General features: G+C 41.3%; 1 protein-coding gene across 1 annotated transcript in view; it reads left to right on the top strand.

Annotated features, from left to right (window-relative positions):
* Positions 1-1,038: 1,038 nt before the first annotated feature.
* The window catches only part of myo10l3 (myosin X, like 3), a 53,548-nt gene continuing 32,802 nt past the window's right edge, over positions 1,039-21,784 (top strand). The window contains exons 1-2 of the mRNA XM_020594764.1: positions 1,039-1,267; positions 14,033-14,131. Of these exons, the coding sequence (XP_020450420.1) occupies positions 1,247-1,267; positions 14,033-14,131 (120 nt within the window). The 5' untranslated portion in view covers positions 1,039-1,246. The remainder of the gene's footprint in view (positions 1,268-14,032; positions 14,132-21,784) is intronic.

Raw genomic sequence — 21,784 nt, 5'->3', positions numbered from 1 at the left:
ATCAAGGTAAATCAACTTGGACCTGATGTGGAAGTTTCCTACACAAACCCCAGGTGTAAACTCTGCACAATTGTGCAGGCATTTGGTCTTGAAATTTTTATCTTTACAGATAAAAAGAACTTTTAACCATGCCTTTTATGTATGCATGAACCAAATATGTTGTACTTTTCATTATTTTTATATCCATGATAAATATTTTCATTTGTTGTTACTATAGGTCTGTCTCAGATTGTTGCAAACTGGAAGGTTTTGGCATATTTTTTCCTGAGATCAGGGATCAGGGAGGGACATTGCTCTATATTGTATATAGAAAAGAAATTCTTTTGGAGTTTATCAGATTTTCTTTTAGGGTTTTGTGTTCATAAAAAGCAAACATCCCATATTACCAATAGTTCCTTTACATTATAGTGGCATGAACTGTAGTGTTAACCTTCTAACTATTGTTAATATATCCACACCACATGCACTCTGACTTGACACCATCCACACAAAAATTTTAATAGAAAAAAGTAGAAGATGAATTGATTATATATTGACTTTTCTGTTTTAGAATACTAGTCATAGAGGAGGGCAACAATAAAGCTACCAGGAATCAAATGCAGTATTTCTAAATAAAATGATGAAATGGATTAAATTTAAACACTCTGCCATGTTGTTGTATAAACTGAACTAATAAGTCAAAAGAATCTCATCCTCAGCACGGAGCACATACTGGGATAACTGGGGGTGAATTCTCTATGCTGAAGCGATTGATTTGACATCTTTCATTTGGCACCAACTCCTCCCTTTGGACACGTATTACTGTCTCACATATCTTAGTCTTAAATATAAAGTAAACGCGCGTGTGTGCCGATTAACACATGAAAATACGCACATCCTTTAAGATCATCAGACTCTTTGTAGGACAGGACACAAAGAGGGCGTATGCTGAGGGAAGGGCCGGGACCCTGCGGCTCCTCCTCCGCGCATAATGTGCCGGCTTCATTGACACTAGACAGCAGAGACAGCGCGGACCACAGCGGCTTCTCGGGGCACGGTTAAGAAGCCTCAACTGTCCGAAAATAGACCGGCAAAATGACTCATTTATGAAGGGTAGAGTCTTTTGAATAGGGGAAAAACTGAAGAACTTTTGTGAATGTGATCGAGGCGGATGGAAATCACTGGGGAACACATCCTCCCCTCCTCCTCAGCAGTGGTACCCTGAACTCAGACTACAAAGAGACGAGGATACTAGAGACTAGTTCACATGGAGACATTCTTTTTAGAGGTAAGTCAGACTACTTTCTCCACACATAAATATACTATACATAAACTACCTTTTATTTGCTCTGGACTTTCAGGGCGACATCTAATTTATTGTGAGCTTGCGTCTGATCTTTGTGTGTTGTGCGCGTTTCTGAGCCTGGCTGGGTTCAGACCAGGGCAGATCAGTTTTGAAGTGTTAGTCCACTTTTCCCAAATATGAACCCCGTTTTCATATTTAGTCTGCGGTCTTAGTGATGCTGGTATATCCCGGTCTAGAGGTGACGTGCTTGCGCTGGGCTGGTCCACGGGATGCAGCTGTAACTTAAATATCCCAACAAGCACCATTACTAAATCCTCTCCTTCAGTTCTGCAGAGATAGTTTCATTGGTGACTCCTGACAGCATCTATGACATTCTTTGTTCCTCAGATCCAGTTTTAGAAAAGTAGAATCCAGTAGATGCCACCTCATGGAGGCTGAATGTGTCATCTTCATATCAGACTGACTACACCCCCCACTGACTCACGGGAAAGCACACACACTCCCACAGAGAGAGACGTGTGTGAGTGTGCAGGGAGGTGAATCTCCTCCTCTAATGGCCCCTCCACTCACCTCCTGTACCTCTGCTGGCAGCATGAGCCCTTGTTGTGACTCAGTGTAGGTGCAATGATGGGAGGTGGCTCCCGGATTACTCTTTCTCTGCTCCATGCTCCACAGTGTCCTCTCCAATAGCAATGTGGAAAGTTGTTACTTCTGCTCATCATTCATCACTAAAGTTGCTTTCTTTATTTGCTGGCCACAGATTTTGCTTAAAACCATACAAGTAGAGATACCTAACTGTCAACTGATATTGCATAAACCAACCATGTAGCCAACAGACTGAGGTGAATTCGATTTTAAATCATCATCTGACTCGATTAGAGCGCTCGGCTGTTATTAAGGTTATTATTTTAGCTCAGCTCAGCAGAGATCATTGTTGTTATTTGGTGTGTGTCCTTCATTCTGGATCAACTGTGTGAGACCTCCCCTATGATTTATTTTAGTTCATCCTGACTTTATTTGATTGATAAAATAATCTCACCGAAAGGTCGATTTAGTAGCTGCTGTGGAGCTTTTGTATCCTATCATTAAGTCCTTAAAGTGCTCACAAAAATGAGCAAAAGTCTATCTGACATGGAAGGTTGTGTTGTATGATCAAAAGCTCCAGAACAGCTACTGAAAGGACCTAGTGGTGAGATTAGTTTTGTGAACTGGGAGAAATGTAACTCTGAGGTGATTTCTTTGAGGTTGTAGTTTGTGCGTCTTTTAGATAGATTTTTTTTTTTTTTTGGTCAGGGGATAATAGTTTCAGGCAATTCATTGATTTGCAAACTCAGCCTCTGTAGCTGCATCGCAGCATCTGCAGGGAGACGTAGTATGAATACAGGTGTATCTGTGCTGAGCTGCATTAAAATAAATTAATGAGCCAGACTTTTGGGTCATAGAATGAAGCCGGGGTCTACAGTGCGTCCAGTGCCGATTTAATTAAGCAGGAATTCTGGATGTGAAGTAAGACAAAGATTAAACAAGTGCAGTAGGATAAATGTTTTGCATGATTCATTATTGTGATTCAATCAGTCTGTTCTTTACACCTAATGTATTGTAGATGTCAATGCATTTATACTATGATTGGACCTTTTCCTTATAAATGATTTAAGCCAGTTCAAAATCTGCTTCTTATTCAGAGTATGGAAGGATTCCTTCAGGTCTAGTGAAATGAATGCTGACCCGCATTTATCAAGTGTCTCAGTTTGTCTAGCATTAATATAGAGTCAGCTTTCCCTTGTATGTCACTGTTGGCACCAGTGATGAAAATGGTGATGGGTTATAGGCAGGGGAGGGTACAGGACAAGGGTGTGTGTTCAGAGGTTTATCCTGAAAGCCCATCCTGTCCGTCAGCGCCACCTTTCCTCTTAGGCGCTGACACAAAACCATAAAACCCTCAGTGTCCTGCCTTTACTCCACAGATCACGTTCATTCTGTCCTCTGAATGAACATGATCTACTAAAAACACACACATACTTGGAGTGTGTCAGAAATCTTGTCAGCGTCTCCAAACTTATTTCCAGCTGGTCATCCTTTGTCAGGGAATATAAACACTGCATACTATGCGCTCCCACATATAGGATTGTTTGATTTGTATGCATGATTAAAGGTAGATTTATCTCTCTTCCTCTCTTTCATTTCTTCACAGATGAAAACACTGTGTTCACACACAATCACACATTCACACACATAATAGGACCCCTTAGACATTTTCTGTCTTTGTCAAACATCCTGTTGACAAAGCTGAATCCCAGCTATGTGCATTTCTAAACTTGGTAATCAGTTCCTTTATTGCAACAGCTGCTGCACACTGTAAAGTTAGATGAGGGCCTTTTCACACCCGTTAACTCCTTCCTTGCATTACACATCAAATTCCAACTTCTCAAAGATACTCTGACAGAGGGAACCCCAGATTCCCAGCCCTGACCCCTGGAATTCCTGACCATGGCCGCTTGTCATCCGTACATTGTAGAGCTGTGGTGTCAAGGCTTTAGGTTTCACACCATCACTAGCGTCCCACAGAAACATCCTTCATAGCCCTGTGTCTGGCTTTTTGAGGCCGGAGCCGTGGATCGGTATGGTCGGTGAGCATGCTGTGCTGAAGTGGGTAATGTGAGAAAGGCCAGCATGCTGGTCCTCAGGGTGGGCTGTTTTTTTATTTTGGCAATGGCAGAGTCTTTTCTATCCAGTTGTCACTTCCTCCAGCTGCCACTTTGAAGAGCTGAGAGTCTAAATTCATCACTTCTCACTTTAAGTCTTGCAGGCGGATGAAGGAGTAAGGAAGGAAGTCAGGAAATGAAGTTAGGATGTAAGGAAGGAAAGAAAGCAAATGGTCCTGCATTCCTTTGAATTGTTTCTAAGCAGTCATCATAACTTGTAATTAAACATCAAATTAGGGGATTTTCAAACAGTACTGTGCCCAAATATTGGATGAATTAACAGCACTGTTTTTATGAACAAACAGAGGGATGTATTGTTAAAGCAGGGGTCTATATGTGTGTCAGCAGAACCCCTGCAGCTTTGGGACAGTCTGGAGGGGAAACCACTGCTCTTGATAAAAAAAAACCCTGGAATTTATTGAATTTGGATTTTCTGCGTATTTTTCTACATTTGGATTCTGTCCAACTTTGCTTTGAAACTAAAATCAGCTAGTTTGACTCTAGCCTTTTCATCTGGCTAGCTTGTGTTTGCAATTCTTGTGCCTCCATCAGTAACCTGACCCCTGCTTATCAGTGCCGACCATCACACGGGGAGCTCAGGGCTGTGATAACCTCCTGCTGACACCATGCTGTTGACCTAAGCATTAACCTGCTATGTTATCTGGCTATTCAGACAAAGCTGTCAGTGTCTGTGATGATCAGAAGAGAACAACATCTTTCCACACGCTAGTGACAGAAGCATGTCTTCCTGTCTGTTAGCCCATCGTGATAGATAAAGTGTTGCTGTGTGAAGTGACAACTTTTTTATAGTCTTTGGTGGTGTTGTCTGCTCGTCCACTCAGAGTGAGTGATCTTTAAAGGGGTTGTTCCATATTTTAGGAAATACACTTTCTTGCCAGTAGTTAAATACCCTAAATTTGAAGCTACAGTCTATAGACAGTTAGCTTAGCCTAGCTTAAATGCTGGATATGGAAAACAGCTAGCATGTCACCATGCGAAGGTAATACTCACTAGTTAAGACTTTCTTGTTTGTATACTTTGTAGAAAATTCAAAGTGTAAACATGTCAGGTTGGATTCGGACAGAACTTTAGAACTCATGCTTGGGTTTGGGTCAGGTCTGGCCACGTAGGTCAGACTTTAGTCTAAACAGCTGCAATAGCACTTTTAAATGAATCCATGCTTTTTCTTTAGCATAGGCTATTGTAAAGTGCTAGGCCTATTAAAATTAAAATGATGAGCCAGTTAAGCATATCACAAATAAAACCATGAGTTTAGATTCAGGAGGGCCATAGAAAAACACAACACAGACTCAACTGTGTTCGGACAGAAATATGCAGCCTGATCCATACTCTAGCCTACAGGAGTAGAATCAGCCATCAATTTTCTCATCTGACTCATGGTAGACTGAAAATAAGCAAACCATTCTTTTAATAAGCAGCCTGACTGTAAGACCCCCCTGCCCTCTGTTAGGTATTTTTAGTCAGATAGAAATTGGATAGATACTTTATGTATTAGAAATGTTTAGTGGAGATAGGATGTCTAGTTAGACTGTTAAATGCTTAGGCATGCTTATGAGTTTCTACAGGGTACATCTGGTCAAGGATAACTAGAGAGAAGAGTTGATGACTGTCAGCAGACAGGGTGTTTAATATTATTATTATGGCGTGTATAACTGTAGCCTTAGCCATAATATGTTCTTATGTTTAAGTCACGACATGTTACTAGAAGTCTGTGAGAATGTTTTTAGCTACACACCACTTAACCAACAGACACACACACATTGATTTGCTTCATGTTTTGACTACTGCTATGGCCAGCTGCAAAGCTGGTAAGAGAGACGTCTCGGTTGACGTTTCTGTGTAGTATGGGGCTAGCCCAACCGAGGTGATATAATGTATAGGCCTGGTGGGTTCAGGGTCTTTCATCTTACATCTGCCTGCGAGCAGTGTGGAGGTGCAAGATACCTGAGCATGTAATGTTAATTTTACCTGTGATCCTTTGGATAAATCAGCATTGTTTTGAAGTTACTTGGACTGTCTCGTCTCTCAGAGTTAGCAATGGTAAGAAGAACCATAATTCTACACCTCCATTAGTCACACTCCAGTCCCTCATAGTAAGAGCATCACATTGCATCACGTGTATTTTGTGAACATTAGAAATAGTGTTCACAAAATACAATCCCTTAACGTCATACTACTGATACTCATTGTCTCTAACACCCATCCTTCCTGTTGGTCATGTGTATCTGTGTCTGTGTGTACAGTATCAGAGCAGCCCAGGGTGTGTCATTCTATGATATATAAATCACCTCAGGGGTCTTAGGCTAATCACTGATTTGCCCTGTCATCAAGACTACGATAAAAGAGAACCTCCCCAGCCATTTTCTTCAAAATCTGTGAATTTAAAGTCATCTACTTTCTGATAGAGTTTTTGGGATAAACTGTTTGTGACTGGATGTCACCAAAGAGTTTCAGTAATGGGGTGACTGTGATTCAGTGGGTAGAGCGGTCATCTCTCAACCAGAGGGTTGGAGATTTGAATCACAGTCCACGTGTCCTTGGGCAAGACACTGAACCCCAAAGTTGCCTCTGATGGTTAGAGCCATTGGTGTGAGTTGGTGCCGCAGATTCTGCTTCGGGTTTGTACCGGGAACAAATTCCTTGTGTGTGTAGCGTGCTTGGCCAAATAAAGGTGATTATTATTAATGCCCCTGTACATGTCCAGCAGATAAAGCTGGACTCTAAACTAGATCTACCAGATTTATGTGCAGTGTATTTGCCATGGATACTTACCCAGAGAAAATGAAAGTTATTTGTTGCTGACCTACCTGACGGACACTGGGAGCTGGTAATGAATGTAGCTTAAATCCTCAGTTCAGTCTGACAGTTTAATAACAACCAACCTGTGATTACTGCTCCCAGGCCAGATGTTGACTTTCCTTTTTTACCCTCCATGATTACTGCCCATGGAGACGGCCTATTATGGGATGGAAATATGTGGATGTGCGTCTCTAACTTACTCTTTTATGAGATAAGTTAAACACATCACAAGGATAAAATATATAAAACTGTAATGTTGTTGACTTGCGATGAGTTTACAGCCACTGTTGTTGCCAGGTTGAACACTTTGTTGGTGCTACACCTATACAACTACACGTCCCACACTGCATGAGCCTTGTCAGCCATTGCCTTAAGAGTCCAACAAAAGTGAACAACATAGCATGGCACAATCCACAGTCCTGAGCTGTTGTATTCCCGTCCATTCCTGTCTGTTTTATTAGACATGAGTATGTGTGGTTAGGCCTGAGGCTGTCTGACCCTACATGCCAACCTTCCTTCACATCGTCATCCTCAAACAGTAAAAAAAAAAAAAGTTCTCTATAGTCCTCGGCAAGAGGGAAATGGTAGCAGTTTTGTGTAGTTGTTGTTGTTCAGTCTTTCCTGGACTGAAGCATGCCACAAACCTTCAAATGTCCACTTTTTTTGGCCACAATTACGTCATCGTGACCACCAGCGCTTCCTCCCTCTCTCCCATCCAAATTATCCATAGAAATTATGAGCTTAGATGAGATGTTTGTGTATGTGTAGTTGGTGATACAACCCCTTTGAGTACTGGGGAATTGGAAGCTGCTGTGAGAACATTGGAAGTAGGTTCATTATTTGTTCTTCATTATTTTCAGCAGTAGCCCTTTTAAGACATTGGATGCATAACGTTGCTGGCTTCATCAGTCTGTTAAAGAGATGACTTTCTTGCTATATGCACAAGACTGGACAGTGCATCAAGAGACGTATAATGTATGAGACCAGAGTTTACTTACTACAACATGATGGACGAACGTAAGTGTGTTCTGGGAGATTTTTTTCTCATATTATTGCTGTTTAGGGTTTAATAATAAATAAATTGTTATATTAATCACAAAAAAGACAGAAATGACAAATGCCTAGGAGGTATTCAAGTTCAAATGAAACACAGTAAAGCAAGCTCATCAAGTATTTGAGTAGCTGTAACTGGGAAGTAAAATTTTACTTTGGTAACATTAAATAGTTTCAGAAATACATGTCCAAAATTATAAACTGTGTAAGACAGGAGGTTCCCCAGGACTTGGAACAATTAGTCTGGGACAGCATGAGGTATGAGCAAAGGTCAGAGGCAGTGTAACAGGAGCCTGGACACCAACCGATGGCTCCACTCAACCTTCTCAACCCCACTGGCCGTGACCCAGATATCTCACACAGTTACACACACAATCTCTGAAAGTCTGACTCAGCAGCATTCCTGGGATATCTCTAGGACTCCTGCAGTGTGACCCCATAACAGGCCACAGATGAGCACATACAGGGTCAGATATTTAGATGAAATGCTGGAGGAGAAATGGTAGATGTTCAGATTCCTGAAGCAAAGCTGAAAGTTCAATCAAACATACATTAACCACATCACTTACTGTCTCTTTGTCCCGTCCTGCAGCCTTTTGTGTTGTTAAAAAGTGTCATAACCGCCAGCACAGGATCATACTAACATTGTGACTGCTCCAGAACAGTACTGGAATGGAAATATGTCCACAAAGGATAAGGATGGGAAACACTTTGCCAGGACCCTGTGGCAGAGTATCAAGTGTTCCTCTTCTTTTTGTGGCGCCCATGAAGGAAAATTTGTTATGCAAATTCCTTTCAATGCCCTGATTAGCAGCATGACAGATTAGCTCCATCAGATGTTGATGGGGTGGAGGTGCTTTTTAACCACCCCGGATACACTGAGACTGAGAAAGACACATGTAACCATACACTCAGACACACACACCTCCACATGCTCCTGCACAAAGCATGTACTTTCTTTACTTGCTAGAGTAATGTTGTGACTGAGCTGTTCTGTTCAGTATAAGAATAGCTTTAAGGACAGTAGTGTTGGCAATTTCCTGCTGCATTCCATGTGTTCCATTAACCTATTGACACGTTGCATTTATAAGTTAATCATTTTCAGACCTTCTGCTCTAATGAAAACAGTCTTTGAATATGAAAATGATGACATGAGTTAGTGAGCCACATGTCGGGTTGCTCCTGCCTTCAGGCCGTCCCACGTTTCATCTGTTTATAGCTTCCTCTGCAGGGGGCTCAGTCGGATCCCTGGGGTCAAGAACAATTTATGAACCCACCATCCACCCTTTTCTTCTTTTTCCTCTCACTCCCCCTTCACCGCAGACTGGGGAAAGCCCTGCTCCTCGTGGGACTCCTCCTCCTCCCCCATTAGCTAATTCCTGATCAGCTGCTCCCTCCATCATTAATTCATAGTTCTTCCAGCACAGATGCTTGCGGTTGCCTTTAATCATCTGATTTCTCGTCTTGGTCACCCACCCTTGCCTTTCCACGCCCACACCCCATGCTGGTTGTGGCACCGGCTGTGCTATGTGCAGACATTACAGTGGTGGCAAGGAAACAAAGAAGCAAGGACATGTAAAGGTGAAATTTCATTTTACACATACAATATGTGCATTTTAAAATGTTTTAATTTTAAAAGCCAGAGAGACCTTTGCTCAGATTCCCCTGCCAAGCGCGCTCAGCCTACCTCTTTAATCTCACTATCTACTTAGTCGATTCCTCCTTATTCACTCAACATTCAGGAGGTTTGGTTACAGTCCCTGAATTTGCCCTAGGTTCTTTCTGTTAGACAAAGCAACACATTCCTTCGCTGATACCTTTTTCTGAAATACTGCTGGCTACATACATTCATGTGAGTTTCAATTAGATTAAAAAGAAAACAAAAATGATTAATTCTGATAAATTTGATTAATTCAATATCTAAGTGAAAAAGTTATTTTTTTGGTGACCACTAGGTAATTTTACCCACAACATACTTGTTTCATATGAAACCACCCTCTGGCAACAAGCATCATTATGCTGTTTGACCCTATTAAATGCAGGTCATCCAGCCATTTAATATTCAGGGATGCACATCTGTCCAGGCACACTGAATGGGATCACAAAGGGCTAGTGACTTGGCCTTCTGCCTTTCTATGATAAAGCTGGTACATCTTGATAATTGTGGTGTACAAAGAGAGCTGAACCAGAATATGAGACATATTTTTATACATCTATAGATGCAGTAGGTATTTAGAATGATGAAAGCCGAGTTATACCTGTTTTAAAAAACCATGATTGAGAACCAAATTATTACTAAAATAAACTGTTTCTTTTGGATGGCTTTTGTTCATATTCCAGGCGGATACACTGCTGTGTTATGTTTACTCCTCCACATCCAGGCACAACAAACGAGATGGTTGTCAGAAATCCAGCTCAGCCCTCAGCCAGGCAGCACTTCAGGCCAGCAGCCGTTCACTCACTCACATTCGCTCACTGCTCCCTGCAACCACGCTATGATCCAAGAAATTATCTCATCATAACTAAGTGTTCAGTTGTGTCCAGGTTAGGCTGATTTAATTAGCTTTCTTTTGTTCTGGCTGATACGATTGCTCAATACCATCTCGCTCATGCTACAACAGACAGCAGAGAAAGAGACGTGGCACCTTGTCCTGTGTATGCTCTTAAATATTTAGGGCTCGTGCATTAGCAGGTCTCTGAGTTGGATGTCATTATGCAAGCTGCAGAAACTTGAGCCTCCAACTCTGGGATCACATCATTCAGCCCGAGTGGTTTCTTTGTCTGGAAAGCATGATGGGACGCTGCCATGTGGCCTGTTTTGGGGGATCTGATTACCATTGTGTGTCAGTACACGTGCTCAGTGACATGCAGCATTAAGAATCTGAAATCAGCCTGAGCTGGAAATGTCACGGCAGCAGTTCAGCTGTGCTTTTTAGCCTAATTGAGCTATTAAAACATCTGGTTACCAGAGGCAGGGGAGTGGTGATGCCTGATAATTAAACCCATTGAAGGCTGTTTTGTATTATGATGTGAACACTGTACTTTCCAGTGATTGTTTTATAAGACGTACACGCACTGTTTATCTAGTTTAGCCAGAGTAATCAGCTGCTACAGCGGATAATTCAAGTCTGGAGGACTTAACACGAGCTGATACCCATGTTACTTTGCGTCCCAGCTGGCCTTTGTTTGGAATATTTCCGCCTGGTTAACTTCTGAGCTCAGTCAGGGATTGTTGCCTTTTGTTCTGACTTAGTGACAAAGTTCCAGATGATGGAGGGGACAAGGGGGAAGAGTTTTAGCCAGACCATCTGTTGCTGAGACAGTTCATCTCTGCTTTATACCCTCCAGCTTCAGACTCAATAGACACACTTGCACGCTCACATACAAAGACACAAACAAATGGACAGGCACATCTGGTGTTGGCCTCCTTGAGGCTTTCAACACTGCAGAACCCACAACGTCTACCAACTTAAATGGTACCAGACAGATTCCTTTAATGACCGAGGACAGACCAAATCATCCAACAGTTCTTTTTAGCCAACTCCTGACATAACATTGCATGCTGGCTGACTTTTACTTTGAAGACAAAGCAGCAGCGAATGCCTCCTTATTCTGTAATGGCTGTAGCAGCTGTTAAAATCTTAGATAAAATTTGGACAATTTTCTTATATACACCAAGGGTCCAACACTACGGGTTTGACTGAATTTTATGTTTACATTATTACTTATTGATGCTATATTAATTGGTCCCTGAATTATACTGCTAGAGGAATGTTTCAATGTTATGTATTAATGTTAAGATTAATAAAAACCTAAATGAAAATAAGTGAGCTAAAATAACTTAATTTGATACACTTGCAAAATGTGGGTCTAGTACTGATGTGGCTGTTTTTGACCCATTTTTATTACAGTGTCTGGTGGGCAGTTTTCCAGAAAGCAAGTCACTCTGCACAGATGCTGGTGCAGCAAGCCAAGCCACTGTTAGTGTCTTTGTGGGCCAGCGGTACTATGAACCACCCCGTTGTAATTGCCTGTTGTCTTATTCAGTTTAACATCTTGTGTACTTGTTGTTACATCCTACTCTGGCACGTTTCAGCCCTGCTCTTCCTCAAAAAAATGAAACGTGCTAGCAATATCCAGTTGAATTCAAGCCTGTTACATAACAGGAACTGATCTTCTTAAAATCTATACAGCATTGTAAACACTTAATCACCTCACTTGACTTTGATGAACTCACGTGAAACCACTTTTCCCTAAGCAGTTGGCCCCAGGCTGGAACAGCTGGTCCCTGGTATGGACGTCACCAGTTACCTCATCTTATGTGAAAACTGTGTTAATGTATGGTCACATGTTGGTGATTACCTATGTTTTACATGTGTCCTCTGTTTCTTTGCCTCACTTTCTAGACAAAGAGAGGCGGAAAACATTATCAGGTGCCTGCGCCCTTCCTCTTTCCCCTCTCACTCCCCCCTGAGCCTCCTCCTAATTTACACAACCCCCTTTATCCCACTTACTTCTGTCCCTCTGTGGTTTGAAAGAGCCACATTTAGCTGTTCTCCATTAGCTGACTGAAAGTAAAAAAAAAAAATCCTTGATGCCAGAAGTAGGTTTTTAGACTGGCTGTTTGGGCTGGATGACTGTTTGTCCAAGAAGGACGTCTGAATCGCAAACTAAAGACTAAAGAAAAGAATAAGAACCTATCATCACTCTGAGCTGCTGAGAGAGTCCATTTAATGGGTTTAGAATAATTGTTATGTTGAACCGAGTTCCTCTTTGTGATTCAGCAGATTGTAAACATCTTAAACAAAACCATCTTGATCTTTGACTCTACCCTGGTGGCAGGCACAGTTGTGCCCCACGGATGAGCGTGTGTGCGCACACGTGGCAGACTATTGTTAATAGTTAATGAGGATTGATGTCTGGAAGTGGTGACCTTGTATAAGGTTATTGATCTCTTTAGTTTTATGCTCTGTTAGACACACCATTCCCTTTTGCTCCGTGTTTTCGTTGACCACCCTAGTGGTGGCACTCGTGATGATTAATGGTGTTTAGCTGGTCTGAGACAGGCTTTTTAGAAGAGCATGTGACTTTCAAGACACAACTCTTTATATTGCACATCCTATAAACTACATTGAAAAACAATGTGTTCAGTTTGTGTTACTTGTAGTTGAAACCACAGGCTGAAAAAATACAAACAGGCCTCTTAAAGGGAAAGATATCTTGGGAAATTTGCTTTCCTGTAATAATTTTTGTAAATGTACATTGTTTTATCAAAGGCTACATTTGTTGTTTTTAACCTTGACCAATGTGAATTTAGTCAACCTCTAAAATGTGCAGTTTAACAATGTGTTCTCATGCACTACAGCCATTAAAAAGCAGTCAGTTCTAAAAATGTCTGCTCCACCACTGTAAGGAAATGACAGTCTGAGCAATCAGCCTTGATTCCTGTAATTGCTTCTGGTTACTGAGCTGCTCACAAACATGTATGGGAAGGTCAGTGACTCCACATGGATACAACAAACACAGGAGACCAGGCTGCCCAGATCGGCTGTAGTGTTCCATCTGGAACCCGAGTCTGATCTGGGATGCTAATGAAAGACAGGCAGAGAAACATCCATATTGGTTGATTTGTGACAAATGCTCATTTGAGGCCATATTTTTTGTTGCTGTGGAGTTAATTATCCATACAATCAGTCTCTTTGACAGCTTTACTGAGCATGTATGACTCTGAGTGGTAGCTGTAGCCTCTGGCACACACTCAGCATGCACGCCTGGCAAATGGCTTTTGCTTACTAAAAGCGGTGCCAGTTTAATAAGAGTATAACTGTGCCAGTCTGGTGTGGGGAGGGAGTAGCTATGTGGCAGAGAGTGATGAGCAATGTTGAGGGAAAAGGGAAAAGTGGAGAAAACAGTGAGGGGGGAAAAAAGCAAAGGGTGTAATTTGCTCTTTTCTAGCATAATCACTGTGTTTTCTCAAAGCCAGCAGTTATAGTATTACTCACCTGGCACTTTGATATTATACCAACACATGGCTACAAATGTCTTTTTCATTCGAACAGTGCCTTCATTGTTTCTACTGGTGGTCTCCAACACTCCTAAAATGTGTGTGCAATACAAATGTCCAGTACTTTCTTACAGTGCTAATGGTCTTGTGCTGGCTATTGTGTTGCAGGGGGCCCGTGTCTGGCTGAGACACAAAGAGCAGCTCCTCCCTTCCACCGTCAGTTCTTCTAATGACTTGTCTCTGGTCTTCACCACCGACTATGGGAAGGTAAGGAGACCTTTCTCACTGCAGAACTGTTAAATATTCCCTTTAAACTGTCCCAAACCTTCATGTGCAAGCTGTGTCTGTACCATGAAGCAGTCCACTTTAAAGCCATGGAAACACCTTTTGAAGCCAACGCCCTTGCAGAAATCACATCAACACTTTAAACTGAACACCAGATATAGGTTATAAGTGACATGGCGTACATGTAAACTCTCCACTCAGTTACTGTTAAAGTTTACAAGATTTTATATGAGATGGGAGTGGTTTAGTGTCTCTTTAAGAGTAAACTGTTTTTATTTCATCTCAGGACTCAGCAGTGGGGTCAACTTTATTTGTAATAAATTAAGAATGACAGGAATGGGCTTCTTGTTAAGAGTCATTGGCTTGAGTTTATCTCTTTGGCAGTACATGGTGGTCTTTGTGTCTGGAGGAAATCCTGTTAGAGTCAGAGAGAGAGTGGTGGCAACATATGTTTAAAAAATAGCTTTTCACACATTGTCAGGGGTCGGAGAGTGTAGATCTATAATGGGCCTCCCATACTGCACGTGTCTTGTGGAATGCCTCCTGACAAACCCATTGAGCAGTGCATAGTTGTTCATTAGCTCCAAACTCAAAATCAGCCGCATGTCTGTGGTCAGGTCAAAACCTTGGGGAAGGAAGAGGACAGGGCCCAAGGACTAATTCTGTCCAGAGTAGCAAGATGTATAGCATCATTTCCACTTCCAGGATCTGCCACAGACCATCACTGCAACCACAAGCCAAGGCCCTGTGCTTTTCCTTCACTGGAGTCCTTCACTATTGATCCAAAGCAGAAGTGGTCAAGCTGCTGAGGAGCAGTATTTGTTTCCATTTGGAAATTAAAGTTGTAAGCATCAATATTTTATATAAAGAAAGGGTCAAATGAACATTCCAAGGTCCCAAACTGTGCAGTTCACCTCTGATCCTGGAGCTTTTTAGCATTTTGGCTTTATATCCCCACAAAATTTCCATCTCAAGACACAAGACTCAAGATTTTAATTTGCCATTTATGCATAAACAGACAGTCTAGGCATATAGGAACCCTTGTGCAGCTCTCTTGGAGTCAGGTAAAGAGTTAAAAGCCAGGAAAGAACATCTAATCTGACAATAAAGTTACATAAGAGTGACATACGTAGTATAAAAATGCATTCAAGATAAAAGCGCAATACAAAAAAAATATGATAATAGATAATGGATGAGATGGTGAACTTCAAATATTGCACATAGTATTTCACATAGTGAGGTAGTAAGGGGTTATTGCACATGTTTCTTACTGTCTTACTGCTGCAGGGAAAAAGCTGCTGCAAGTCATTGTTTTACTACTGCATCAAACACCAGACAGACATGTAGCAACTAAAAGATGAACACAAAGGAGCATTTAGCTGCTAAACAGCCAAACATTTCCCTGAAGACTTGGTGGAGAATAACACGTATTGTAAAAAAAAATCCATGTGCTGTCCTCTTCAGCATATTTTTATAATGTTTCTGTGGTCAGTGTTGGACATAGTTGCAGTGCGAGAGGTCAGCTGTGTGGATTCACAGCACCAGGCCAAAAGTTGAAATCAGACCTCACCTCTAATTTTTTATTTAAATATTTTTTTCCAAATACCACAGAGTGATTTTTTCTGTGCAAAGACCATCTTCAGTGGGATTTAAAATAATAACATTTGGTTAACGTAACTCTGAGTTGGATCGTAGTGTTGCTGCTGATATGAAGATGGATCGTGTGCACATATGAGCTTTATGTGTGAGATCAGAATGTGTTGGTCACCAGGCCAGGCATGTGGATGTCTCCTGTGTGTCCATGTCCTAAGACTCTGCAGACACAATGTCAGGAATGTGAGACCACCTTCTGGCTCCCTGGCTGACCGAATGGTATCCTCTGTCTCCGGACTATTTCTGCTGAGGGTTAGTAGCACTTCCTGATCCAGTCACAGCCATTTATAATCCAGCCCCTCTAACAAGCTCAGGGTATTACGCATTCAGTTTGTGTTGTCTGTCAGTGTCTCTTTGCTTGTGTCCTGGTGTGTTTAACATGTCAGAGGTGGCTTGGTAAATGAGTTCAAGCACCATTTTCCCTTCAGGAGGTGAATTTGCCATATACCGCTGCAGACTCAAGAGAGTGTCTTTACCCGCACTGTAAACCTGTCTGCTTTCACATTAGCCATCACATCAGCATTCATCATTGTCTCATCACTGCTACCCCGCAGACCTGAGTGGACCAGTAACATACAACAGATACTGTACACTGATGCATTGTGGCTCTGTGTGTTTGAGTACGTGCAACAATGTGCACGTGTGTGTTTTCTGGGGCCATATGGCACCATCTGGATTAACAGTGTGCACGTTATCCCCTCTGGGGATAACAGTTTTCTTACAGTGTGCATGTAAAGACAAGCAGGCTCTATCACCTGAACTAAAAAGCTGCTGCTAGTGATCATCTTTGTCTTATGGAACAACGGACTGATCTTGAACGGTGTTAGCCGTTTTTATGCATGAATCACTTGGCACATGCAGTATCTATACCTCATACTTCATATCTGTGATGAGGAAAGGATTAAAGGGAAACAGCAAAAATTATGACCAGCCATTGTTGTAGTAGAGATGGCAAGAGTTTTGACAATTGGCTCTTAGAGTAATTTTTCAGACAACAATACAGGAGATTTTCTACATAAGTTATTTTTCCTGCCTTTCTTTGTGAATGTAAACTGAAGACTTGGGTTTTTCAATTATTGGTTGACCAACAAAGCAGTTTTATGGCATCATATTAAGCTTTAGAAAATTGTAAAAACATCTTTTTTACATTTTTTTTTTTTTTGTTTTTTTACAAATTATAAACCAAAGAATTCATCAGTTATTTGAGAAAATTTGATAATTAATCAATAAAATGATGGTTGTTTCTTTTAAGGATACCACAAGATCCTGTCCTGATTTTGTTTTCAGCATTGACTGTTCTTATATCCCCAAACTGAAGGCATTTTTGTCAACACTTACTCAGTAAACAAAGCCTTGTGTTCACTGTTCAGGTATCTGTTTTGCTCTTTTAAATTGTCATTAGCCCAAGTGAGAGACATGAGGCTCCTCTCTTCTGAAATTCTCTGAGCCTTGCAGCCATACAGTCTCTGAGTTGTCTATTAGGCCATTGACGGCCACACAGTCTTTTCTGGATTATTAGTCAATAGAGCCATTATGTGTGCTCCTAGAAATAGCATGCTCACACAAACATTATTGTGAGCGTCTCCGTGTGCGGTAAATGATTTGGATTTGCTGTTTGCCACGATAGGGAAAATCAATGAGCAAAGGTTGTAATATAAAACTGTCTCAGTGTTATTTGTTTTTAGAGTTTTCATCATTAATACCCCCCCCCCCACACACACACACACACACAGCAGATGGACTCACTGTGAGAGTCAGCCAGAGGAAAAGGAAAGAAAAGGAGAGGGAGTCAAAACTGGCAGCGATAAACAACAAGACTGTGTTTGTGTCTGCAAGCCTGTGATTTTGTATGTGCCCATGGATTATTTCTAAATATCTGAATATATGTGCCAGTAAAACACAAGTCCACTGTGTCAGTGAGCATGACCCCACCTATATGTGTGAATATTCATTAGAGCTGCTGGAACAAAGCAGCAGCAGGGTGTGGTTTCAGCAATGAGGAAACAAAAAGAAAGCATTACAGCTGCAAGAAAGTAGAAGATTCAGATGGTTGCTGAAGCGTCATCCTTAGCAAAATTGTTCCAACTGTTTTAATCAGTATTGTTATGGTGAGACTTTGCCATTTGGCTGAGTCTGATGCATTTTAATTGGTCAGAAGGTGCATTTTCTGTATAAAACCCGACTCACTTGATAATAGGACTACAACTAACAATCTGCTGGTTATGGTCAGATTACTTTCTAAATTTGGGAAAACAGTTAATAAAAGAAGGAAGAGCGAAAACAACAACTGTCCGTCTCTCCCAGCTCAGTTACCTCATCATGAAAGGTTCTGAATCAGCAATAACTTCAGTCGTCATTGTTTCCCCGTATTGCGTCCAGTCTTATGGCCAGCAGCAAACTAGCATCAACACTGGACAGCACTTGGAATTAATTTGTTCAGTGTACATGTTCAGCCATCGTCACACCGCCCAAATCGGTCACATTGATTCTTCCTAATGTGTAACAGTGCAACTGTGCACTGAATGGGATCCTGATCAGAAAGGAAATAACTTTAAATGAAATGAAATTATGCTCAAAAGATTTCCTTGATGTTTTGATTATGAACTCGAACTGCTGCGGTTGTGAAGAGACAGCTCAGTGATTTATTTCACAGCAGTGAAATGAACAAAGAAACCAACCGATAAAAGAGCCTACCGGGGCAAAACAGAGCAACATGAAACCTCTTTTGATGCTGCAAACTCCAGCTAAGTTTTCTCTTTAGTAACTCCGAGGTTTCAGGCATGAAACGGTCCCCAAGGCTCGTCCTGTGAAATCTGAACTGTAAGTTGTCTAAAGAAGATCAAAGCCCAAGGTCACATAATACAACGTAGTGACATAGCCTAAACACAGCGTATCTGCACATACACATGCAGATGCACACATAGTTCCTCTCCAATGAGTATTTTTCTAGAGGAGGGGTGAAGGTGCTTTTTGGGCTTGTGTTTGGGTGAAGTGGCCATGTTTGTTTTCCTCCTGTGAAACCTGAGATGAAACTGAGAGCACCATCATTTCCTTCAGATTCTCCTATTTGTTTGCTGTCATGTATTATGGTTGTTTCCATCCACCTCAGTGCAGCTTTGAACATGTGCTTGGGGAATTCAAAGAATACTAACGCAGAGTGTCGAGGTTTCCCAGGTTTATGTGGTTTGTTTTATTGGGTGTTGCTGCCTTGGTGTTAACAGAAAGTGAATGCTGACTAACTTGCGGGTGATATTTCCTCTTGCGGGTTGTCCGCCCGTGCGTACACATGATTCTTGTGAAGGCGATATCTCAGGAATTTCTACAAAGTTGGCATGCATCCACTTGGACTCAAAGATGAACTGAATTGATTTTGGTGGTCAAAGGTCAAAAGTCAGTGACCCCACCTCTGTCTCATACCTGAGAATTTGATTCATTGGCAGAGAAGCGGTAGTTCTAGTTGTTAATTAAACGAAACCATAAAGAGTTGAAAATGCTTGGAATCATACAGCGTGCCCTTCATATCTGCATACTGAATATGAAAGATAATACGACATGCATTATATTAGCCTACATAAATCTTCCAACTGCTTTAAAGCAAGACTATGTAACTTTTTAACAATGAAATACCACTTCAAATGATAAGTGGAATTCATAATATGCATAACAGTTTATTTAAATCTGAAGCATCATGAACAGAGTCTCATCGAGGCTTTTAATTGATATTTAAAATCATATTGTTCAAATCAGACATATACAGTAATTTCACCAATTATCAAATAAATGCTGCAGAATATGTTTTTGTATGGTAACACTAAGTATTAAGCCATCAGATCCCAGGTGTTGATCAATCACACTAAGTGACTGATGTAATTGAGTGTACAATGAAAATGCTGATTATAGTAAAACAAGCGTAAAGCCTGTTTGATTTATTAGCCAGTTCGACCCTGCCTGGTGAATCCAGGCCAGTTTGCCAGAGAGGAGGCGGTAGGGTTAAAGCCAAATGTTTAGGGACATCTGGCAGTAAATCTGCAAGCTCAGGCTCAGTGGATGACATCACTGCGTGTGCTACATTTCTCTCCAAAGCCATCTCCCCTTTCTCAAACCTTAGCACCACTAAATCATGCAGAAACCTACTGATGACTGCATTGTTTTGTGCTTTTGTCTCAGTATTTTTCAGTGGACATTTACAGTTGAAATGGACATGTCTGCCTGTCTGTGTGTCATTTAACTTACAGAGTCACTGTAGCTAATGCACTGCAAAAGGTGCAAAGGATGCAAACACAAAGAAGAAGTAGCTTCTCACAGACAAATGTGTTTGATAACGGGATGGTTTCTTCAGCCTTATTTTCATGCAGCTGACATTGTCGTACATGTTTATCTATTGTGTATATTTATCCTAATAATTCAGTGCATTTGAAAAAGTGCAGGACGAGAACTGCTAATACACAACGGCTTTGGCACCACAGTGTCTTTGATTTGACAGCAGAGACAGTAATGGAAGGGCATGACACTTTCTTATGACAGCATGGATTTTGTTAAAGCTGTACTAATTAATATTATTTTATTATTCATGAGTCAAATAACTATGTGTAAAGGTGTTACTTATGAAGAACTCACAGAGGCGTATCACTAGCTTTACAGCATCTTTCAACTGAGCTCAACTCTCAACTCATATTTATCCAAGATAAAAAGGTACCTCAGAGTTATTAGTGGCACCTTTGAGGAATCACCTAAACCCTTTCAAACCTTCATCTGCGCTCTATCAGCTGCTCCCACAGGGCCACAGCAGCCCCTCTTTGCTGGGATACGATAGACTATATCAGAAGAGCCAGTAGTAATGCATTGGCACGCCACAACCTCAGCTGCTTGTCCATTAGTATTGATCAAAACATTGCATTATCGTATGCATCATCCATTAAAGTTCTGATGGCCAGAAAGTCTGCAGGGCTGTCTGCTGATGGAGAATGCTATTCTGTTTCCCTGCTGCTGTTAAATCTTATTTCTTCTGTTGACATTCCTATCAGCCCCCTTTCGATTCATTTCAAATCAACCTCTAAAAGTGTCTCTCAAAATCAGGACAAAGACATCTTCAGTCATCACATTTGCTTTACCGAAGCATTTAATTGGCCATGTTGCAAAAATGTGACGGTGAGAGCTTTGCTGTACTGTAAATATTAACTGAACAAATCAGAGTGAAGTCCAGGCATTTGTCAGACAGGGCGTCTCTACTTGTTGGCACAGGCAGGCACACATCATGGAATTAATCTGTTGTTTTGACCTCACCTATTCCTGCATCATTTAGATCTTCCTGTCATCCATGCGTCCATGTGCTCTGTTCACAGTGGAAGACTGATTCATCCTTGTAAACTTGTCTACCCGGCCATCATCTACACAGATGCTGTTCAAACCCTGTGCTAAGCATACATGAAGTCCATGCTTATGCATTATTAAATGCTGTGTTGTTCATTGATCATCTTTTGGTTTTGGATGCCAGATCACTCTTACAATATTCTCTTAATGATGTGTGACAGGTTGGAATTTGAACTACAGACATACACCAATCAGCCATAACATTATGACCATTGACAGGTGAAATTATTAACTGATTATCTCAGTGGCACCTATCACTGTGTGGGGTACATTAGGCAGCAAGTGAACATTCAGTCCTTGAGGTTCATGTGTTGGAAGCAGGAAATAAGCAAGCGTAAGGATCTGAGTGACTGACAAGGCCAGACCGTCCCAAGGCTCACTGATGATGAGGTTGATCTACTGTAGATTAAACTTTTTAATTTCATTCATCCTTTTTCAAAAGATTCCATTTTGTCTGAATCTTTGTTAAAGTGGTTGAAAATGAGAAATACTGTACATTGGTCTATGAAGAGAAACATTCAGCAGCTATAGTGGTGATATCACACCTGGAGTGAATTGGTATAAAACAGCATCTCTAACTTGTCCTCACCACCACAGTTTTCACTCCTGTTA

Source organism: Monopterus albus, unplaced genomic scaffold (genome assembly GCF_001952655.1).
Source record: "Monopterus albus unplaced genomic scaffold, M_albus_1.0 scaffold24.1, whole genome shotgun sequence".
Taxonomy (NCBI): Eukaryota; Metazoa; Chordata; class Actinopteri; order Synbranchiformes; family Synbranchidae; genus Monopterus; species Monopterus albus.
This window is presented reverse-complemented; position numbering and strand designations above follow the sequence as displayed.